The sequence below is a fragment of the Macaca mulatta genome, chromosome 3, assembly GCF_049350105.2.
Source record: "Macaca mulatta isolate MMU2019108-1 chromosome 3, T2T-MMU8v2.0, whole genome shotgun sequence".
NCBI classification, from domain to species: domain Eukaryota; kingdom Metazoa; phylum Chordata; class Mammalia; order Primates; family Cercopithecidae; genus Macaca; species Macaca mulatta.
This window is the reverse complement of record NC_133408.1, coordinates 164,666,879-164,681,828: the sequence shown is the minus strand read 5'-3', so window position 1 is coordinate 164,681,828 and position 14,950 is coordinate 164,666,879. Positions and strand designations below refer to the sequence as shown.

General features: G+C 35.9%; 1 protein-coding gene across 41 annotated transcripts in view; it reads left to right on the top strand.

The window, feature by feature from the left end:
- The window catches only part of POT1 (protection of telomeres 1), a 114,407-nt gene that overhangs the window by 26,764 nt on the left and 72,693 nt on the right, over positions 1 to 14,950 (top strand). For 21 of the 41 annotated variants that reach the window (XM_077998129.1, XM_077998126.1, XM_015134837.3 and 18 more), the window contains 3 exons: positions 5,189 to 5,302; positions 6,470 to 6,517; positions 11,273 to 11,387. The exons of 7 other annotated variants lie outside the window; for them this stretch is intronic. Coding sequence is in view for 24 of the 34 variants with exons in the window: in XM_077998126.1 (XP_077854252.1) it covers positions 6,509 to 6,517; positions 11,273 to 11,387 (124 nt within the window). In the remaining 10 variants the exon portion in view is untranslated. Of the gene's footprint in view, positions 1 to 5,188; positions 5,303 to 6,088; positions 6,214 to 6,469; positions 6,518 to 11,272; positions 11,388 to 14,950 lie in introns of all 41 variants that reach the window. 13 more of the 41 variants (XM_077998132.1, XM_077998107.1, XM_077998116.1 and 10 more) reach the window with 1 other exon arrangement.

Below are 14,950 nucleotides of genomic sequence, written 5' to 3'. Positions count from 1 at the left end.
CAGTATGATATTGGCTGTGGGTTTGTCATAAATAGCTCTTATTATTTTGAGATACACCCCATCAATACCTACCTAGTTTATCGAGAGTTTTTAGCATGAAGGGGTGTTGAATTTTGTCAAAGGCCTTTTCTGCATTTATTGAGATACTCATGGGATTGTTGTCTTTGGTTCTGTTTATATGATGGATTACATTTATTGATTTGTGTCTGTTGAACCAGCCTTGCATCCCAGGGATGAAGCCAACTTGATTGTGTTGGATAAGCTTTTTGATGTGCTGCTTGATTCGGTTTGCCAGTATTTTATTGAGGATTTTCGCATTGATGTTCGTCAGGGATATTGAATGTATATTCTGTTGATTTGGGGTGGAGAGTTCCGTAGATGTCTATTAAGTCCACTTGGTGCAGAGCTGAGTTCAAGTCCTGGATGTTCTTGTTAACTTTCTGTCTCATTGATCTGTCTAATGTTGACAGTGGGGTATTAAAGTCTCCCATTATTATTGTGTGGGAGTCTAAGTCCCTTTGTAGGGCTCTAAGAGCTTGGTTTATGAATCTGGGTGCTCTTGTATTCGGTGCATATATATTTAGGATAGTTAGCTCTTCTTGTTGAATTGATCCCTTTACCATTATGTAATGGCCTTCTTTGTCTCTCTTGATCTTTGTTGGTTTAAAGCCTGTTTTGTGAGAGACTAGGATTGCAACCCTGCTTTTTTTTTTTTATTTTTTATTTGCTTGGTAGATCTTCCTCCATCCCTTTATTTTGAGCCTATGTGTGTCTCTGCACATGAGATGGGTCTCCTGAACACAGCACACTGAGGGATCTTGACAGTTTATCCAGTTTGCCAGTCTGTGTCTTTTAATTGAGGCATTTATCCCATTTACATTTAAGGTTAATATTGTTATGTGTGAATTTGATCCTGCCGTTATGATGTTAGCTGGTTATTTTGCTCGTTAGTTGATGCAGTTTCTTCCTAGCATCGATGGACTTTACAATTTGGAATGTTTTTGCTGTGGCTGGTACCGGTTGTTCCTTTCCATGTTTAGTGTTTCCTCCAGGACCTCTTGTAAAGCAGGCCTGGTGGTATTGAAATCTCTCAGCATTTGCTTGTCTGTAAAGGATTTTATTTCTCTTTGACTTAAGAAGCTTAGTTTGGCTGGATATGAAATTCTGGGTTGAAAATGCTTTTCTTTAAGAATGTTGAATATTAAACCCCACTCTCTTCTGGCTTGTAGAGTTTCTGCTGAGAGATCCGCTATTAATCTGATCGACTTCCCTTTGTGGGTAACCTGACCTTTTTTTCTGGCTGCCATTAACATTTTTTCCTTCATTTCAACCTTGGTGAATCTGACAATTATGTGTCTTGCGGTTGCTCTTCTCAAAGAGTACCTTTGTGGCATTCTTTATATTTCCTGAATTTGAATGTTGGCCTGCCTTGCTAGGTTGGGGAAGTTCTCCTGGATAATATCCTGGAGAGTGTTTTCCAGTTTGGTTCTATTCTCCCCATCACTTTCAGGTACACCAATCAAATGTAGATTTGGTCTTTTCACATAGTCCCATATTTTTTGGAGGCTTTGTTCATTTTTTTTTTTAAACTCTTTTTTCTCTAAACTTCTCTTCTCACTTCATTTCATTCATTTGATCTTCAGTCACTGATACCCTTTTTTCCACTTGATCCAATTGACTACTGAAGCTTGTGCATGCATCACATAGTTCTTGTGCCATTGTTTTCAACTCCATCAGGTCATTTAAGTTCTTCTCTACACTGTTTATTCTAGTTAGCCATTTGTCTAATCTTTTTTCAAGGCTTTTAGCTTATTTGCGATGGGTTCAAACATCCGCCTTTAACTTGGAGAAGTTTTTTATTACTGATCTTTCGAAGCCTACTTCTGCCAACTTGTCAAAGTCATTCTCTATCTAGCTTTGTTCCATCACTGGCGAGAAGCTGCGATCCTTTGGAGGAGAAGAGGTGCTCTGATTTTTAGAATTTTCAGCTTTTCTGCTCTGGTTTCTCCGCATCTTTGAGGTTTTATCTACATTTGGTCTTTGATAATGGCGACCTACAGATGGGGTTTTGGTGTGAAGGTCCTTTTTGTTGATGTTGATGCTATTCCTTTCTGTTTGTTAGTTTTCCTTCTTACAGTCAGGACCCTCAGCTGCAGGTCTGTTGGAGTTTGCTGGAGATCCACTCCAGACCCTGTTTGCCTGGGTATCACCAGCAGAGGCTGCAGAACAGCAAATATTTCAGAAGAGCAAATGTTGCCGCCTGAGCCTTCCTCTGGAAGCTCGTCTCAGAGGGGCACCCAGCTGTATGAGGTGTCAGTCAGCCCCTACTGCGAGGTGTCTCCCAGTTAGGCTACTCGGGGGTCAGGGACCCACCCGAGGAGGCAATCTGTCCGTTCTCAGATCTCAAACTCCATACTGGGAAAACCACTGCTCTCTTCAAAGCTGTCAGACAGGGACGTTTAAGTCTGCAGAAGTTCCTGCTGCCTTTTATTCAGCTATGCCCTGCCACCAGAGGTGGAATCTACAGAGGCAGGCAGGCCTGGTTGAACTGCAGTGGGCTCCACCCAGTTCAAGCTTCCCAGCCGCTTTGTTTACCTAGTCAAGCCTTAGTCAAGCCTCAGCAATGGTGGACGCCCCTCCCCGAGCCTCGCTGCAGTCTCGCAGTTTGATCTGCTGTGCTAGCAGTGAGCAAGACTCTATGGGCTTGGGACCTGATGAGCCAGTCATGGGATATAATCCCCTAGTGTGCCGTTTGCTAAGACCGTTGGAAAAGCACAGTATTATGTCAGGAGTGTCCCGATTTTCCAGGTACCAAGTTTCATGGCTTCCCTTGGCCAGGAAAGGGAATTCCCCCACCCCTGTGCTTCCCCAGTGAGGCCATGCCTGCTTCGCCTCACACTCTGTGGGCCGCAACCACTGTCCAACAAGTCCTAGTGAGATGAACCCAGTACCTCAGTTGGAAATGCAGAAATCACCTGTCTTCTGCATGACTCACGCTGGGAGCTGTAGACTGGAGCTGTTCCTATTCGGCCATCTTGGAATGATCTCCATTATTTTTAGTCCAAGGAACTTACAGGACTTTAAGGGCTTTAAAGGCGTTAAGAAAAGTTTGTAAATAACACACAAAGAGAAAAATGCTAAAATGCTATGTAGGAGAGTTTAGAGGAAGGTAGAATTACTTGTTTTTGAGAGAGAATCAGTCATAGATTCTACCAGGAAGAAGGCTAAACTTTGAAATATGGGTAAGGTTAGATATGTACAAATGGGAAACATGTTTTTTATTTGTAGCAGTGGCTCAAAGTATGTAAAGAATATATGTGGAAAAGCACTATACTTTTAAGAGGATCTAATTTGTCTGATATTGAATGGGAAGTATGTAGAAATAAAACAGGAATAGTTGGTTGGAATGAGATCACTGAGGGCCTTCAGTGCAGTTTTTATATGTATATTCAAATATAAATCCACATTTACGAATATAATAAACACATTTTAATTTTTTTAAAAAAGCTGTGATTATTGTTTCTATGCTGTTGAATATATGCCAGAGGAAGGGTTGTAACTTTTTACTGAATTGTGTGTAGCTACTGTTAACTTCAGAAACATTTTTCTTATGAATGCTGATGTCCAGCTTTTAGTCATTTATTCTTTTCAAAATTTTTCTTCATGATAAAAGAAATACATACTCAGTCTTTTTAAAAAGTTTAGATTCTGCAGGAAAATAGAAAATGGTCATCTGTACTCCAACATTTGCATTTGGTGTATAATATTTACTTTTGAAAACATTTTTAAGTGGAACACTGAATAACAAGAGGTAAGTTTTTTTCTGCTTGGATAATTTAGAACTGATAAACTGTTGGCTTCCCTACTTCTATTTATCTTCTATGTTAGTTTGATAAACAACTTTAAATCTTTGACTAAAATCTTAAGTTTTCATTTAATCAGAATGTATTGGTTTGAGGTCACTTGAAAGTAGAGTGTATTTTTCAGTTTGTAAAACTGAAAAAAAGTTACTCATTTGTTATTTTTATTCCAGAAGCGTGTTCATTTTATTTTTTAAACTACATAAAACATTTTAGAGAGATGTAAAATCTTCAGTAAGAAGAAAAATTTTCTCCCACTTAACTATGAAGAGTTGTGGTAATTTGGCATCATCAACATACACACAGTTATGTTTGCAATCTCATGTGAAGAAAAAAAGGCAGGAGTTTGCAGAGCTACAATACCTGGTTAGGGCAAGAGATTTTTAGAAAAGGCAACATAAGGTCTTTCCTTTGGTTCATAGACAGTTTGTTTTGGGAGGGCCTGCTTTGTGCCAACTCCTGTAAATACAGAGCAGAATTAGAAATGACCGCTATCTACAATATGCTCTCAGTCCAATTATTAAGTCTGAATAGAGGATTGTGGGAATTGACACTAGGCCCTTGTATGTGCAAAGCAAACTGGTAATGCAGAAGACTTCCACTTGATAGAGTTTAAAATTATTGAAGGAAGATGACCAAAAGCCCAGGCATTTTGGTGTATCTTAAGGTATTGGTGTTAAAATTAAGGGAGTAAGACAACAAAAAATATATATGCAGCAAGGCAAAACCCTTTGAGTATTTCTGTTTTAGTATTTGGAAAATAAGAAAAGGAAATTTGAAGAATGAGAGAGGAAGGGATAAATGGAGAATGGCTTCTTACTGCTGTTACAAACCTAAGTAGTAAGAAGCTATCTTTGTTCTTACTAGTCTATAAATGGAGGTATCTTATTTTATCTATGCCCTGTATTTGTATGCACATGTATTAGTTTTGTAATATGTGAAGTTTTTGCACTGTTATGCCTTTCTCAATGTAGTTTCTCAACTTTGAGATTTAGTTTCATTTAAATTCCATCCTTGATACTACTGGAACATCTAAGTTTCACTACATAAAACTTTCTTAGTAATTTAGCATTTTCCTGGTCCCATGAAGTGGGACATTATAGCCATCTGTGGCTATATTGTAGCTGTAGATGTTGAAGATGTTTTAGAGGAAGTGATAGTCTAAATCATGTATTCAGTAAGTGTTACACAAGTTTGGGTTAACCAGTTTTCTACTTTATAGAAGTAATTTTTGTTCTAAAGATAGTAATATAAATAAGGATTTATATGACGTTCCAAATTGTAGATATTTTGGTGATTGATTCAAAAACTTTCTTTTTCCTGTGTAGGACACCATTGCAGTGGCTAGATTTATTGTTTTTTTAGCTTCTTCATCTATAGGCAAAGATGATAAACCTTGCATATTTTTGAAAGCATTTGAAGACCTCAAATCAACTGTTTATGTAAGTATGTAGTTTTTATTCTCTAATTATATTGCAGATTTAATGAGCTACAGTGATGGAACTGAAAGTATTTCTGTTAATCTGCAGATAAACTACTTGGTCTGACTAAATTATTTTAATTGAATATTTTAAGTTTAAAAAATAGAAGTTTTTTCTTGGTTTTATGTTTAAAATGACTAGATAGAAAAGGGAATTCCTTTATAATACTTCCATAATTACTTATTAATAAATAAGTACTTATTAATACTTATTAATACTTAGTGAAATAATAAATAATAATGAAACTTACAAAACTGTACAAACATTCTAGACTGGATATTATTCTTTGTAATTATACTATCAGGCACTTTGCTCTACCTGATTTCCCTTTAAATTAATCACCTACCCCTCTTTAGGTAAAACTGATTTTTTCCTTCTATTTTATTCGTTGTGAAGATGGCCTTCCTCTCCTTTCCTCTTTTAACGCCCTACTTTCCACACACACACTTGAAAACTGCCTTTTTAGTCAAAACATTTTAGAGAGATATAAAATCTTCAGTAATAAGAAAAATTTTCTAGGTAGAATTGGGCTAAACAATTACTAGGTAGAATTGGGCTAAGCCAAGTGCCTGCAGGCCAACATCTGCCTCTTTTTTTCTAGTACGCACAAAGGTACTATAAGTGCTGGCGGTGGCTGTGCTTGATATTAAAGTTAATGAATTAGGCTGGAGGTGGGTAAAATTTGCAGTTAAAGTGATCACTGAAGCACTTCCTTATTTTTTTTGTTTTCTTTCTGAAAACGTCTAGGGTTCTATGCAGGAAAAATTTTGAATATCAGCTCTGATTTTCCACTTCTATTGGACTGACAGAAGTTTGCATTATTTTACATTCTATCTTGAGAACTGAATATTGCTGTGCTTCAAATTTAATCTGTAAGAACACTAATATTTTAATAAAGTACATTTTCATTTGACCTTACATCTTTGCCTTTTTTTTAAGTTTCTGTAGCTTAGACAACTTTGCACATTTCACTCTTAATTTGTAAGCCATAACTTTATATCATCCTAGTGAATTTGAATATTTTACGAGTAAGTGTGTACTTTTACTAAAACTAAAAGTCTGTAATCACATTGGAGGTTATCTGTGTACAAGTTCTTTGTATATAAGTTCTTTCTTTTTTTCCTTCAGGTTTATGTCAAATCTGTAAGAGATTTTTCTACAGAATCAATGTCTTTGGTAAGATGATATTCAGTTTAATTTAGAATATTACACCTATACCCATATATACCACACATACACAGATACATGTATATGTATATTCAGTCCACTTTGTAGTCTGATGTTGATATAGTATCAGTACACTGGAAAAACATAATCTTTTTTATAGCTGATAATGTTTTATCGGAGTGATATATTTTACCTAGTAATCAATATCTGAATATTCTGTTGTCTGGAATAATATCTGCTGATATTTTGTTTAAGCTATACATACACAAGAAAAATAAAGTAAGTTTTTACTGTATGAGGATCCTTAAATTTTTGTTTTAAACCATAGGCAAATTCATTTCTTTTTACATTAGCTTGTATTTAACCAGACAATTTTGTGCTGAATTATATAATTGAACAAATTATATAATTTTAAGTTATTTTCTTACGATACATTTCTCTTTTTTTACCCATTTTTCCCGTTATTTTAAAGCATAGGTATAGCTAGAGCTTCCTCATAGCAATAGGAAGATTCCCATTCCCATTTTTATAGTAGTCTACTTGTAGCTGAGTGAAACTGGAAAGAAGATATTAATAATTTATGAGTATAGTTTAATATAATGTTTATGTTCTACTTATGTTTTTGAACCTTTAGTTTCAAATGGACAGAATTCAGGAACTGTTTCTACTTGACAATGACTATAGAATACAGATACTAAATTCTAAGTATTAGTATAATTAATATTTTTGGGGGGGGACTGTTACCAGTAAAAGAACTGATGTACTTTTTTAAAAATGTGAATTAGCTCTGGTATTAGTGTTTCCCAAAATTGTTATAGATTGTTTAATTTAAAATATTTGATATATTTGTGAACCTGTAAATAAGGCAGGAATAGTAAAAGCCTCTGAACAATAAGTTAAATCAGGCATAGATCTATTTGACTTTATTTTCCTGACTCATAAAAAGATGCTCATTTGGCACATTTCCACATTTTAAAACAGAGCATGCATCTTGCAGTTGATTATCGAGAAAACTGACAGTTACTGTTTTTGAGTTTCTTGTTTTCCTAAAAAAGTGTATTTTTTTCGAGGATATAGTATTAAATGTGTAGTCTGTGAGGGCCAGGGTGTTTTTAGAATTTAGAAAATAAAGTATTTTGTTTTTCAGTGGTAGAAAGTTTGCTTTTCAAGTGACTCAGGGTAATCATTTGATCTTGTACTGTCTTCAGGATTTAAAAGCTTTATTAGCCCACTTATGTGGAATCTGAAGGCCCAACATAAACTATCCCCTGTATTTTTATTCAACCTAGTCTTGTCATTACCTTTGACCAGTACACTCCAGCCATCCAAACCTCCTGGATTTTCAAACATACTGAATGTGTTTTCTCTGCTTGGAACACTGTTGCTTATCTCATTCCCAACTTCTGTACTTCATTTAATTAGTTCTTTCTTTAAATATCTTTTCAAAGAGACCTTCTAAGACAACTCTAAGACATCTCCCTGCTTTTATGGTTTGTTCTTCCATTGGTGCAGGGGCTATTTGTGTTTCGTTCACACTTATTTTTATTGCCCTGTATAATAAATGGCCCATCAATGAATGAATGAAAGGACGACAGAATATAAAGGAATGAATGAGTTGAATTATGCTGCTAGGTGTTTTTCTCTCTTTAGGCTTTTATTGTCTGCTGTGCTTGATTTTTGTCCACTAGTTAACTTTCTGCCTATGCTGTGAATTGCATCTCATTTAACCCAGTGCTCACATTTTCTTGACTGATTGATTCCATAATGGGCTGCCACTTAAGCTATCCAAAAAAAAAATTGTTCATGTCTGTGTGAACTGTGGATCAAGTGATGTACTTAATGATAATGCCATCAGGTTATCTTTAGTATGTCATGAGCCGATGGTTTTCTCATGGACATGTGCCTGTGCTGTGCAATACTGAGCAATTAGCTGTGTGTGGCTATTAAAAATTCAGTTCATGATTTGCACTAGTCATTTAAATTCCTGAATAGCCACAATATTGATATAGAATATTTTCATTATCACAGAAGATTCTCTTGGATAGTGCTGTTCTAGATTATTTAGTGAGCAATAAAAAAACCTCAACAAGTATTTTCGTAAGTACTAAATAGTTTTATTAACCTAGGAGTTGTTAGGATGCCATAAATATTATATGCCTGTTGTTTTAGATATTAGCCCTGTGCCTTTTGCACCAGCAGTGTGAATCTATTTTCAGACCTCTGATTACATGATGCTAGTATGTGCTATCACTTCTCCTTGTTACTTGTCCTTCAAAATTTAGATTTTGTTGCCACCTTCAGAAAGCCTTTGCTTACCATTCTCCTAAGCTAACTCCACTGTTTCTCTAGCTAACACATTTGTTCAAACTGATTTGGATGTCCCTCTACAGTCCTTTTTTATGGAATACAATAATTTATTGTGTCAGCAAGGGAGACCAATTCCCTACTAAGATAGGGCTTTTTGGGAATCATGTAAATTTAATTACCTTGTTCAAGTGTGAGCTTACTCAAGGGTACGTTAACCAAACTTGTAAGAATATTAACCTAACTCATTAGAGAATTATTAAGCAAAAATATCAATTTATGAATTTATAATGAGGATTATATCTTAGCTGTTGTACACATAAATACTTGCCGATTTACGTGGAAAGCCAAACAAGAAGTTGTTTATTGGTAATGAATTAACAAATGGCAGTTACTTAGTTGATTGTAATGGTTAGTGTCATTGAGTTTTGCTGGCCTTTCCCATTCATCTCTCCATGAGATGTTAAGATAGAGTATTGAGTGTACGCTAAGCACATGTTTTCTCCCTACTGTTCAGTATGCTTCTCTTCCATTATTTCTCTTTCCATTCCATTATTCTGTCATTCTTTTTTTAATCATTGATGAGTTAGCTAGCTTTTATGTTGAAGTTTGATTAGATTAGCAAATTCTACTCTTTTGTTTGAACTGAGAAGCCTCCTTGGAAAAACTAATTAATTTGAGTTTAAAAATTTTAACTCTTAGAGTGATAGGTGTCCTTTTTTCCATTTGATGTTGGGGCCACCTATCTAAAGCCCTTTAAGGCTTTTTTTAGTATCACTGTTAATATGCAAACATATCCTTGTAAACCACTTTCCCTTTTCTTTCCCAACTTATTCACAGTTACTTCAAAAAATAATCTTTCGCTCTCATTATTATAGAGCAAAAGGAGCTCACTCTACCTGATGTGCTATAAGCCAATACTGTGAAATCAAATTTTTGAGAAAAGAAAAGCTGAAAGTCAGTCAGCACCTAAGGAGACACGAGCTGAGCTCAAATATGTCTCCCTGTGCTGTCTTTAAGTCAGTGATTTTATTAGAAGAGTTTTAGAGAGTAGATACTCGGATTAGTAAGTCATTCGTAGGACGAAAGGGGAGGTTTGGAAAGTCCTTGGGCATGCACAGTTATTTCTTCACATTAATGCATGGGTTGCATGCGCAAATTCAGGTGGAGTTAGTATGATGAATGTGATGGAAATTCATACTGTGATGTCAGCAAGCTCGTTCTCAAATTCCAGTCAGCCATCTTGATTTCAACTGATTTCAGATAGTTTGTTATTGCTCTCAATAATCAGTAGGAGTTTCAGTAGTATCTCAGCGAGTTGTTTCTTTTCTTATCTGGTACTCTGCAAACTCAAGAATTTTTGTTAGTTGCTGATTTCAACTTTTCAGTAAGTTTTCATTTCTTATCTACTATACTGTAAGCCCGAGAATTTAGGCATTATTAGTTTTAATTCTTTGGGGTACAGTTTCATTATTATCATTTTAAATCTTTTTATACCATTTATGACTCAAAACCTGGCTTGAATTATGAGTCAAAATCTAGGCCTGTGGAAAATCTCTATAATAGCATGGGGGTAAAGGGAAGAGAGAAATTGTACCACAAGTTTTGAAGTGATATTAGTTAAAAAATAGAACCAAAATCTCTTAAATTGCATTTTTTAGAATTTGCTCTCTGTTAACAATTTGATTTCTTGTCCCCCAGCTACAGTTTCTTGACCAAATAAGCTGGGGATGTACTAACTTAAAGACAGCTAGGATGATTTAATTACTTAAAGATTCCTTGAGAGTGTCCTTAAAAAAAAAGTTTTCTAAACTTACAAGAGATGTAACTTGTATTGTTAAGACTAGTATTCTGGTTACCTTTTCAGGGCTTCTAAAAATATCTCATGCCTAGTCATTTACCTTTAATAAAACTCTCTTTTCTTAGACCTTTTACATTGAAGATGTACATATTTTAAAAAAGTATTTCTTGTTTTCTGTTATTGCTTCAGTTTTGATAAGTATTTCTGGTATTTCACTACAGATGCTCCTTGATTTACAGTGAGGTTACATCCAGTAAACCCATCATAAGTCATAAATGTTATAAATACAAAATGCATTAAACAGCCTACTAGACCCATTCTAAAGTCAGAAGATTATAAGTTGAACCATCATAAGTCAGGGACTGTATGTATATACTGTTTGCTACTTTTGTATTGGAGAAGTATAATGTTTTAATTAGATTATAGGTTATGCCTTTATGAGCTAGTGTGCAAATTGTACCATTTATAAACAAAGTTCTAAGGTAAACTAGTTGGATAAGCTAAGCTGTGTTCATTGCCTTTTTTTCAGGTTACAGCTTCTTTTAGACACTTAAAAGGATAAAATACAGTTATATGGATTTGCTGCTAATATGATTATAACATGATTCTACAATGTAAATACTTACTATAAATGTATTCACTGTCTTCTCCTTCTTTAGGTTCCAGCAACAAATTATATATATACACCCCTGAATCAACTTAAGGGTGGTACAATTGTCAATGTCTACGGTGTTGTGAAGTTCTTTAAGCCCCCATATCTAAGCAAAGGAACTGGTAGGTATTAAAACTGGTGGAATTTTTATAGAGTAGAAATGCATTATTGATTTAAGAACACAGTTCCATCTGTACCCTAAGTCCTAGAATAGAAGCTCAGTTTGGACCTATAATTGCCAAACAACACTGATGCATATTCTTTGGCTAGTTTAATTTGTAAAATAAACATGATCTTTAGATTCTAGAGTCTAGTTAAAAACAGTAAGGAAAAAGAATGAAGCAAAGGATGCCAAACAGCAACGTGAAACCGTGTATAAACCAAGTATAAAATTCACTGGTAAAGGTAAATATATAAACAAATGCAGAATACTGTAATTCTGTAACATTGATGCATAAATCACTTTTAATTCTGGTATAGAAGTTGAAAGGCAAATATATAAAAGGAGCTATGACTCTAGAAATATGTTAATGGATACATAGTATAAAAAGATGAAAAGTATGAAATCAGTAACATAAAGTGTGTGGGGTAGAAGTAAAAGTGTAGAGTTTTTGTATGTAATGAAAGTTAAATTGTCAGGTTAAAATAGATTGCTATAAATATTAGGTACGTTATGTAAACCCCATGGTAACCACAAAGAAAATAACCTATAAAAGATACGCAAAAGAAAATGAGGCCGGGCGCGGTGGCTCAAGCGTGTAATCCCAGCACTTTGGGAGGCGGAGATGGGCGGATCACAAGGTCAGGAGATCAAGACCATCCTGGCTAACATGGTGAAACCCCGTCTCTACTAAAAATACAAAAAAATTAGCCGGGCGTGGTAGCGGGCGCCTGTAGTCCCAGCTACTCGGGAGGCTGAGGCAAGAGAATGGCGTGAACCCAGGAGGCGGAGCTTGTAGTGAGCCGAGATCGCGCCACTGCACTCCAGCCTGGGTGACAGAGTGAGACTCCATCTCAAAAAAAAAAAAAAAAAAAAAAAAAAAAAGAAAATGAGAAGGGAATCAAAGCAGGTCATTACAAAAAAATGAAACACAAAGGAAGATAGCAAGAGAAGAAAATAGGGAATTAAGTGTCACAAGACAGATAGAAAACAATGAATTAAATGGCAATCGTAAGACCTTTCTAATCAATAACTAGTATTATTATAAATGAACTAAATTCCCTACTAAAAAAATCATAGAGTAGTTGAGTGCATTAAAAAAAACAAGATACAACTATATGCTTTCTACAAAAACTCACTTTAGATTTAAGGACACACATAGGCTAAGTCAAAGTGAAGGAATGAAGAAAGATATTTTTTGCAAATGGTAACCGAAAGAAGAGAAGTGGCCATACTTCCATCAGACAAAAGAGACTTTAAGTCAAAAACTGTCACAACAGGCAGTTTTGGGATATCATATAATGATGAAAGGGTTAATTCACCAAGAAAATATAACAATTATGTATGCTGCTAACATCAGAGCGCTTAATCCATGAAGCAGACATTTCAGAAGTGAAGGGAGAAATAGCAACACAGTTATAGTAGGAGATTTCATTTCACCACTTCCGGTAATGGGGGAGATGGTCCAGACAGAGATCAGTACGGAAACGGAAAACTTGAACAACACTGTAGACCAAATGAACCTAACAGAATATTCTACCCAGCTAGAGCAGAGTATACATTTTTCTCAAGTGCACATGGAACATTCTCCAGCATAGATAGCTTGTTAGGTCACAAAACAAGTGAATAAATTTAAGATAGCTAGTATCTTTTCTGACTTCAGTAAAATCAAACTAGAAGTCAATAGCAGGAGGAAAATAGTAAAATTTTGAAATGTGTGGATATTAAACAGTAAACTCTTAAACAATCAGTGAGCCAAACAGGAAGTCAAAAAGGAAATTAGAAAATATCTTGAGACGGAAGTGAAAATACAGCATACCAAACGTATGTGGTGTGGCAAAAGCAGTTTTAACAGGGAGATTTATAGCAAAAAGTATATATATTTAAGAAGCAGAAAGATCCCAAACAAGTTTACACCTCAAGGAACTGGAAAAAGAAGAACAAACTGAACCCAAAATGAGAAGTAGGGCGAAAATAGTAACGATCAAAACAGAAGTAAATGGAATAGAGAATAGTAACAATAGAGAAAATAGTCAGTGAAACTCAGTTAATTTTTTTTGAAAAGATACATAGAACTGGCAGACTTTTACTTAGACTAAGAAGAAAATGAGAAGAATTAAATCAGAAATGAGAGTACTTTATAGCTGATGCCACAGAAATACAAATCATAAGAGACTACTATGAAAATTTATATGCCAACAAATTGGATAACCTAGAAGAAATAGATGATTTTCTAGAAACATAAAATCTGCCAAAATTGAGTCATGAAAAAATAAAAAAAAAAATGAACAGACCTGTATCTAGTAATGAGATTAAATCAGTAATCCAAACACCTCCCAAAATAGAGAAAAGTTGAGGACCAGATAGCTTTACTAGGGAATCCTACCAAACATTTAAAGAAGAATTAATGCCAATCCTTTAAAACTCTTCCAGAAAAATTGAAGAGAATGAAATACTTCCAAACCCATTTTATAAGACTGACTTTACCATAATAACAAAACCAAAGACTACAAAAATAGATGCAGAAATCCTCAGTAATATACTAGGTAACCACATTTAACAGCACATTAAAAGGATCATACACTATGACCAAGTTAAATATATCACTGTGTTGCAAGGATATTTCAACATGGAAAGCTAGTCAATGTGATACCTTAAGAAATGCAGGATAAAAATCACATGATTAGACAAGATGGCCAATTAGAGGTAGCTAGGAAGTTAACTTCCTGCCGAGGGAAACCAAAATATTCAGTAAACCAGATTTTTGAAGAGAAAACAAGAGTTTCTCTTATTGCATAGAGAGGCAATGCAGACACCAAGACTGAAGAGGAAGGAAGCTGGGAATTCTGTGCGTGGTTACCATGTGCCAGTGCTAGTTTCCGGCTTTGAACGGCTCTTAGAAAAGGGCAGAGTGAAGGGATGGCAGGGCAGCCCACTCTTGCCATTGACCTGTGGGATCCTAGCTACAAGAAGTCTCACCATCTCCATGGACATTTGAACTCAGAGGGCAGGGGAATCTACCTGGAAAGTAGGCAGAGATAGAGCTGCAGCCTGTGTATATGTAGCTCAGGAGCTTTTGCATATAGGACAGCTACAGTAGAATGTCACCATTGGTGTCCATGCCCAAAGGCTCTTCATCTTTTTCCAAGTAGCTCTAACCCAAGCTGACTGCTGGGCCAAGAGAGAGCAGGGTTGACCTCCCCATGAGACTGGAACATGTCTGTTCTTTAGGTCTGCCAGCCCTTCCCAAGGTCCCTGCCTGGCTGCTCCTGCAGGATCATGTATGCAGCACAGCACCCATTACACAGCCTGGGTGATTTGCTGGTGACCCAGCCTGAATACTTTACTGGTGGTCTGGGAGCACTTTGGATCCCCCAGCACAGATGGTACCTGATCCTGAAGGGCCAGAGGATGGAGCTGCAGACTGGTCCCAATGCCCCAGGGCTGCAACGTGCAGCTTGGCAGTGCTAACCTGATATCTGTAGCTGGTATGTGAGTGAGGGAGGAGCCCTTACTCTCAAAACA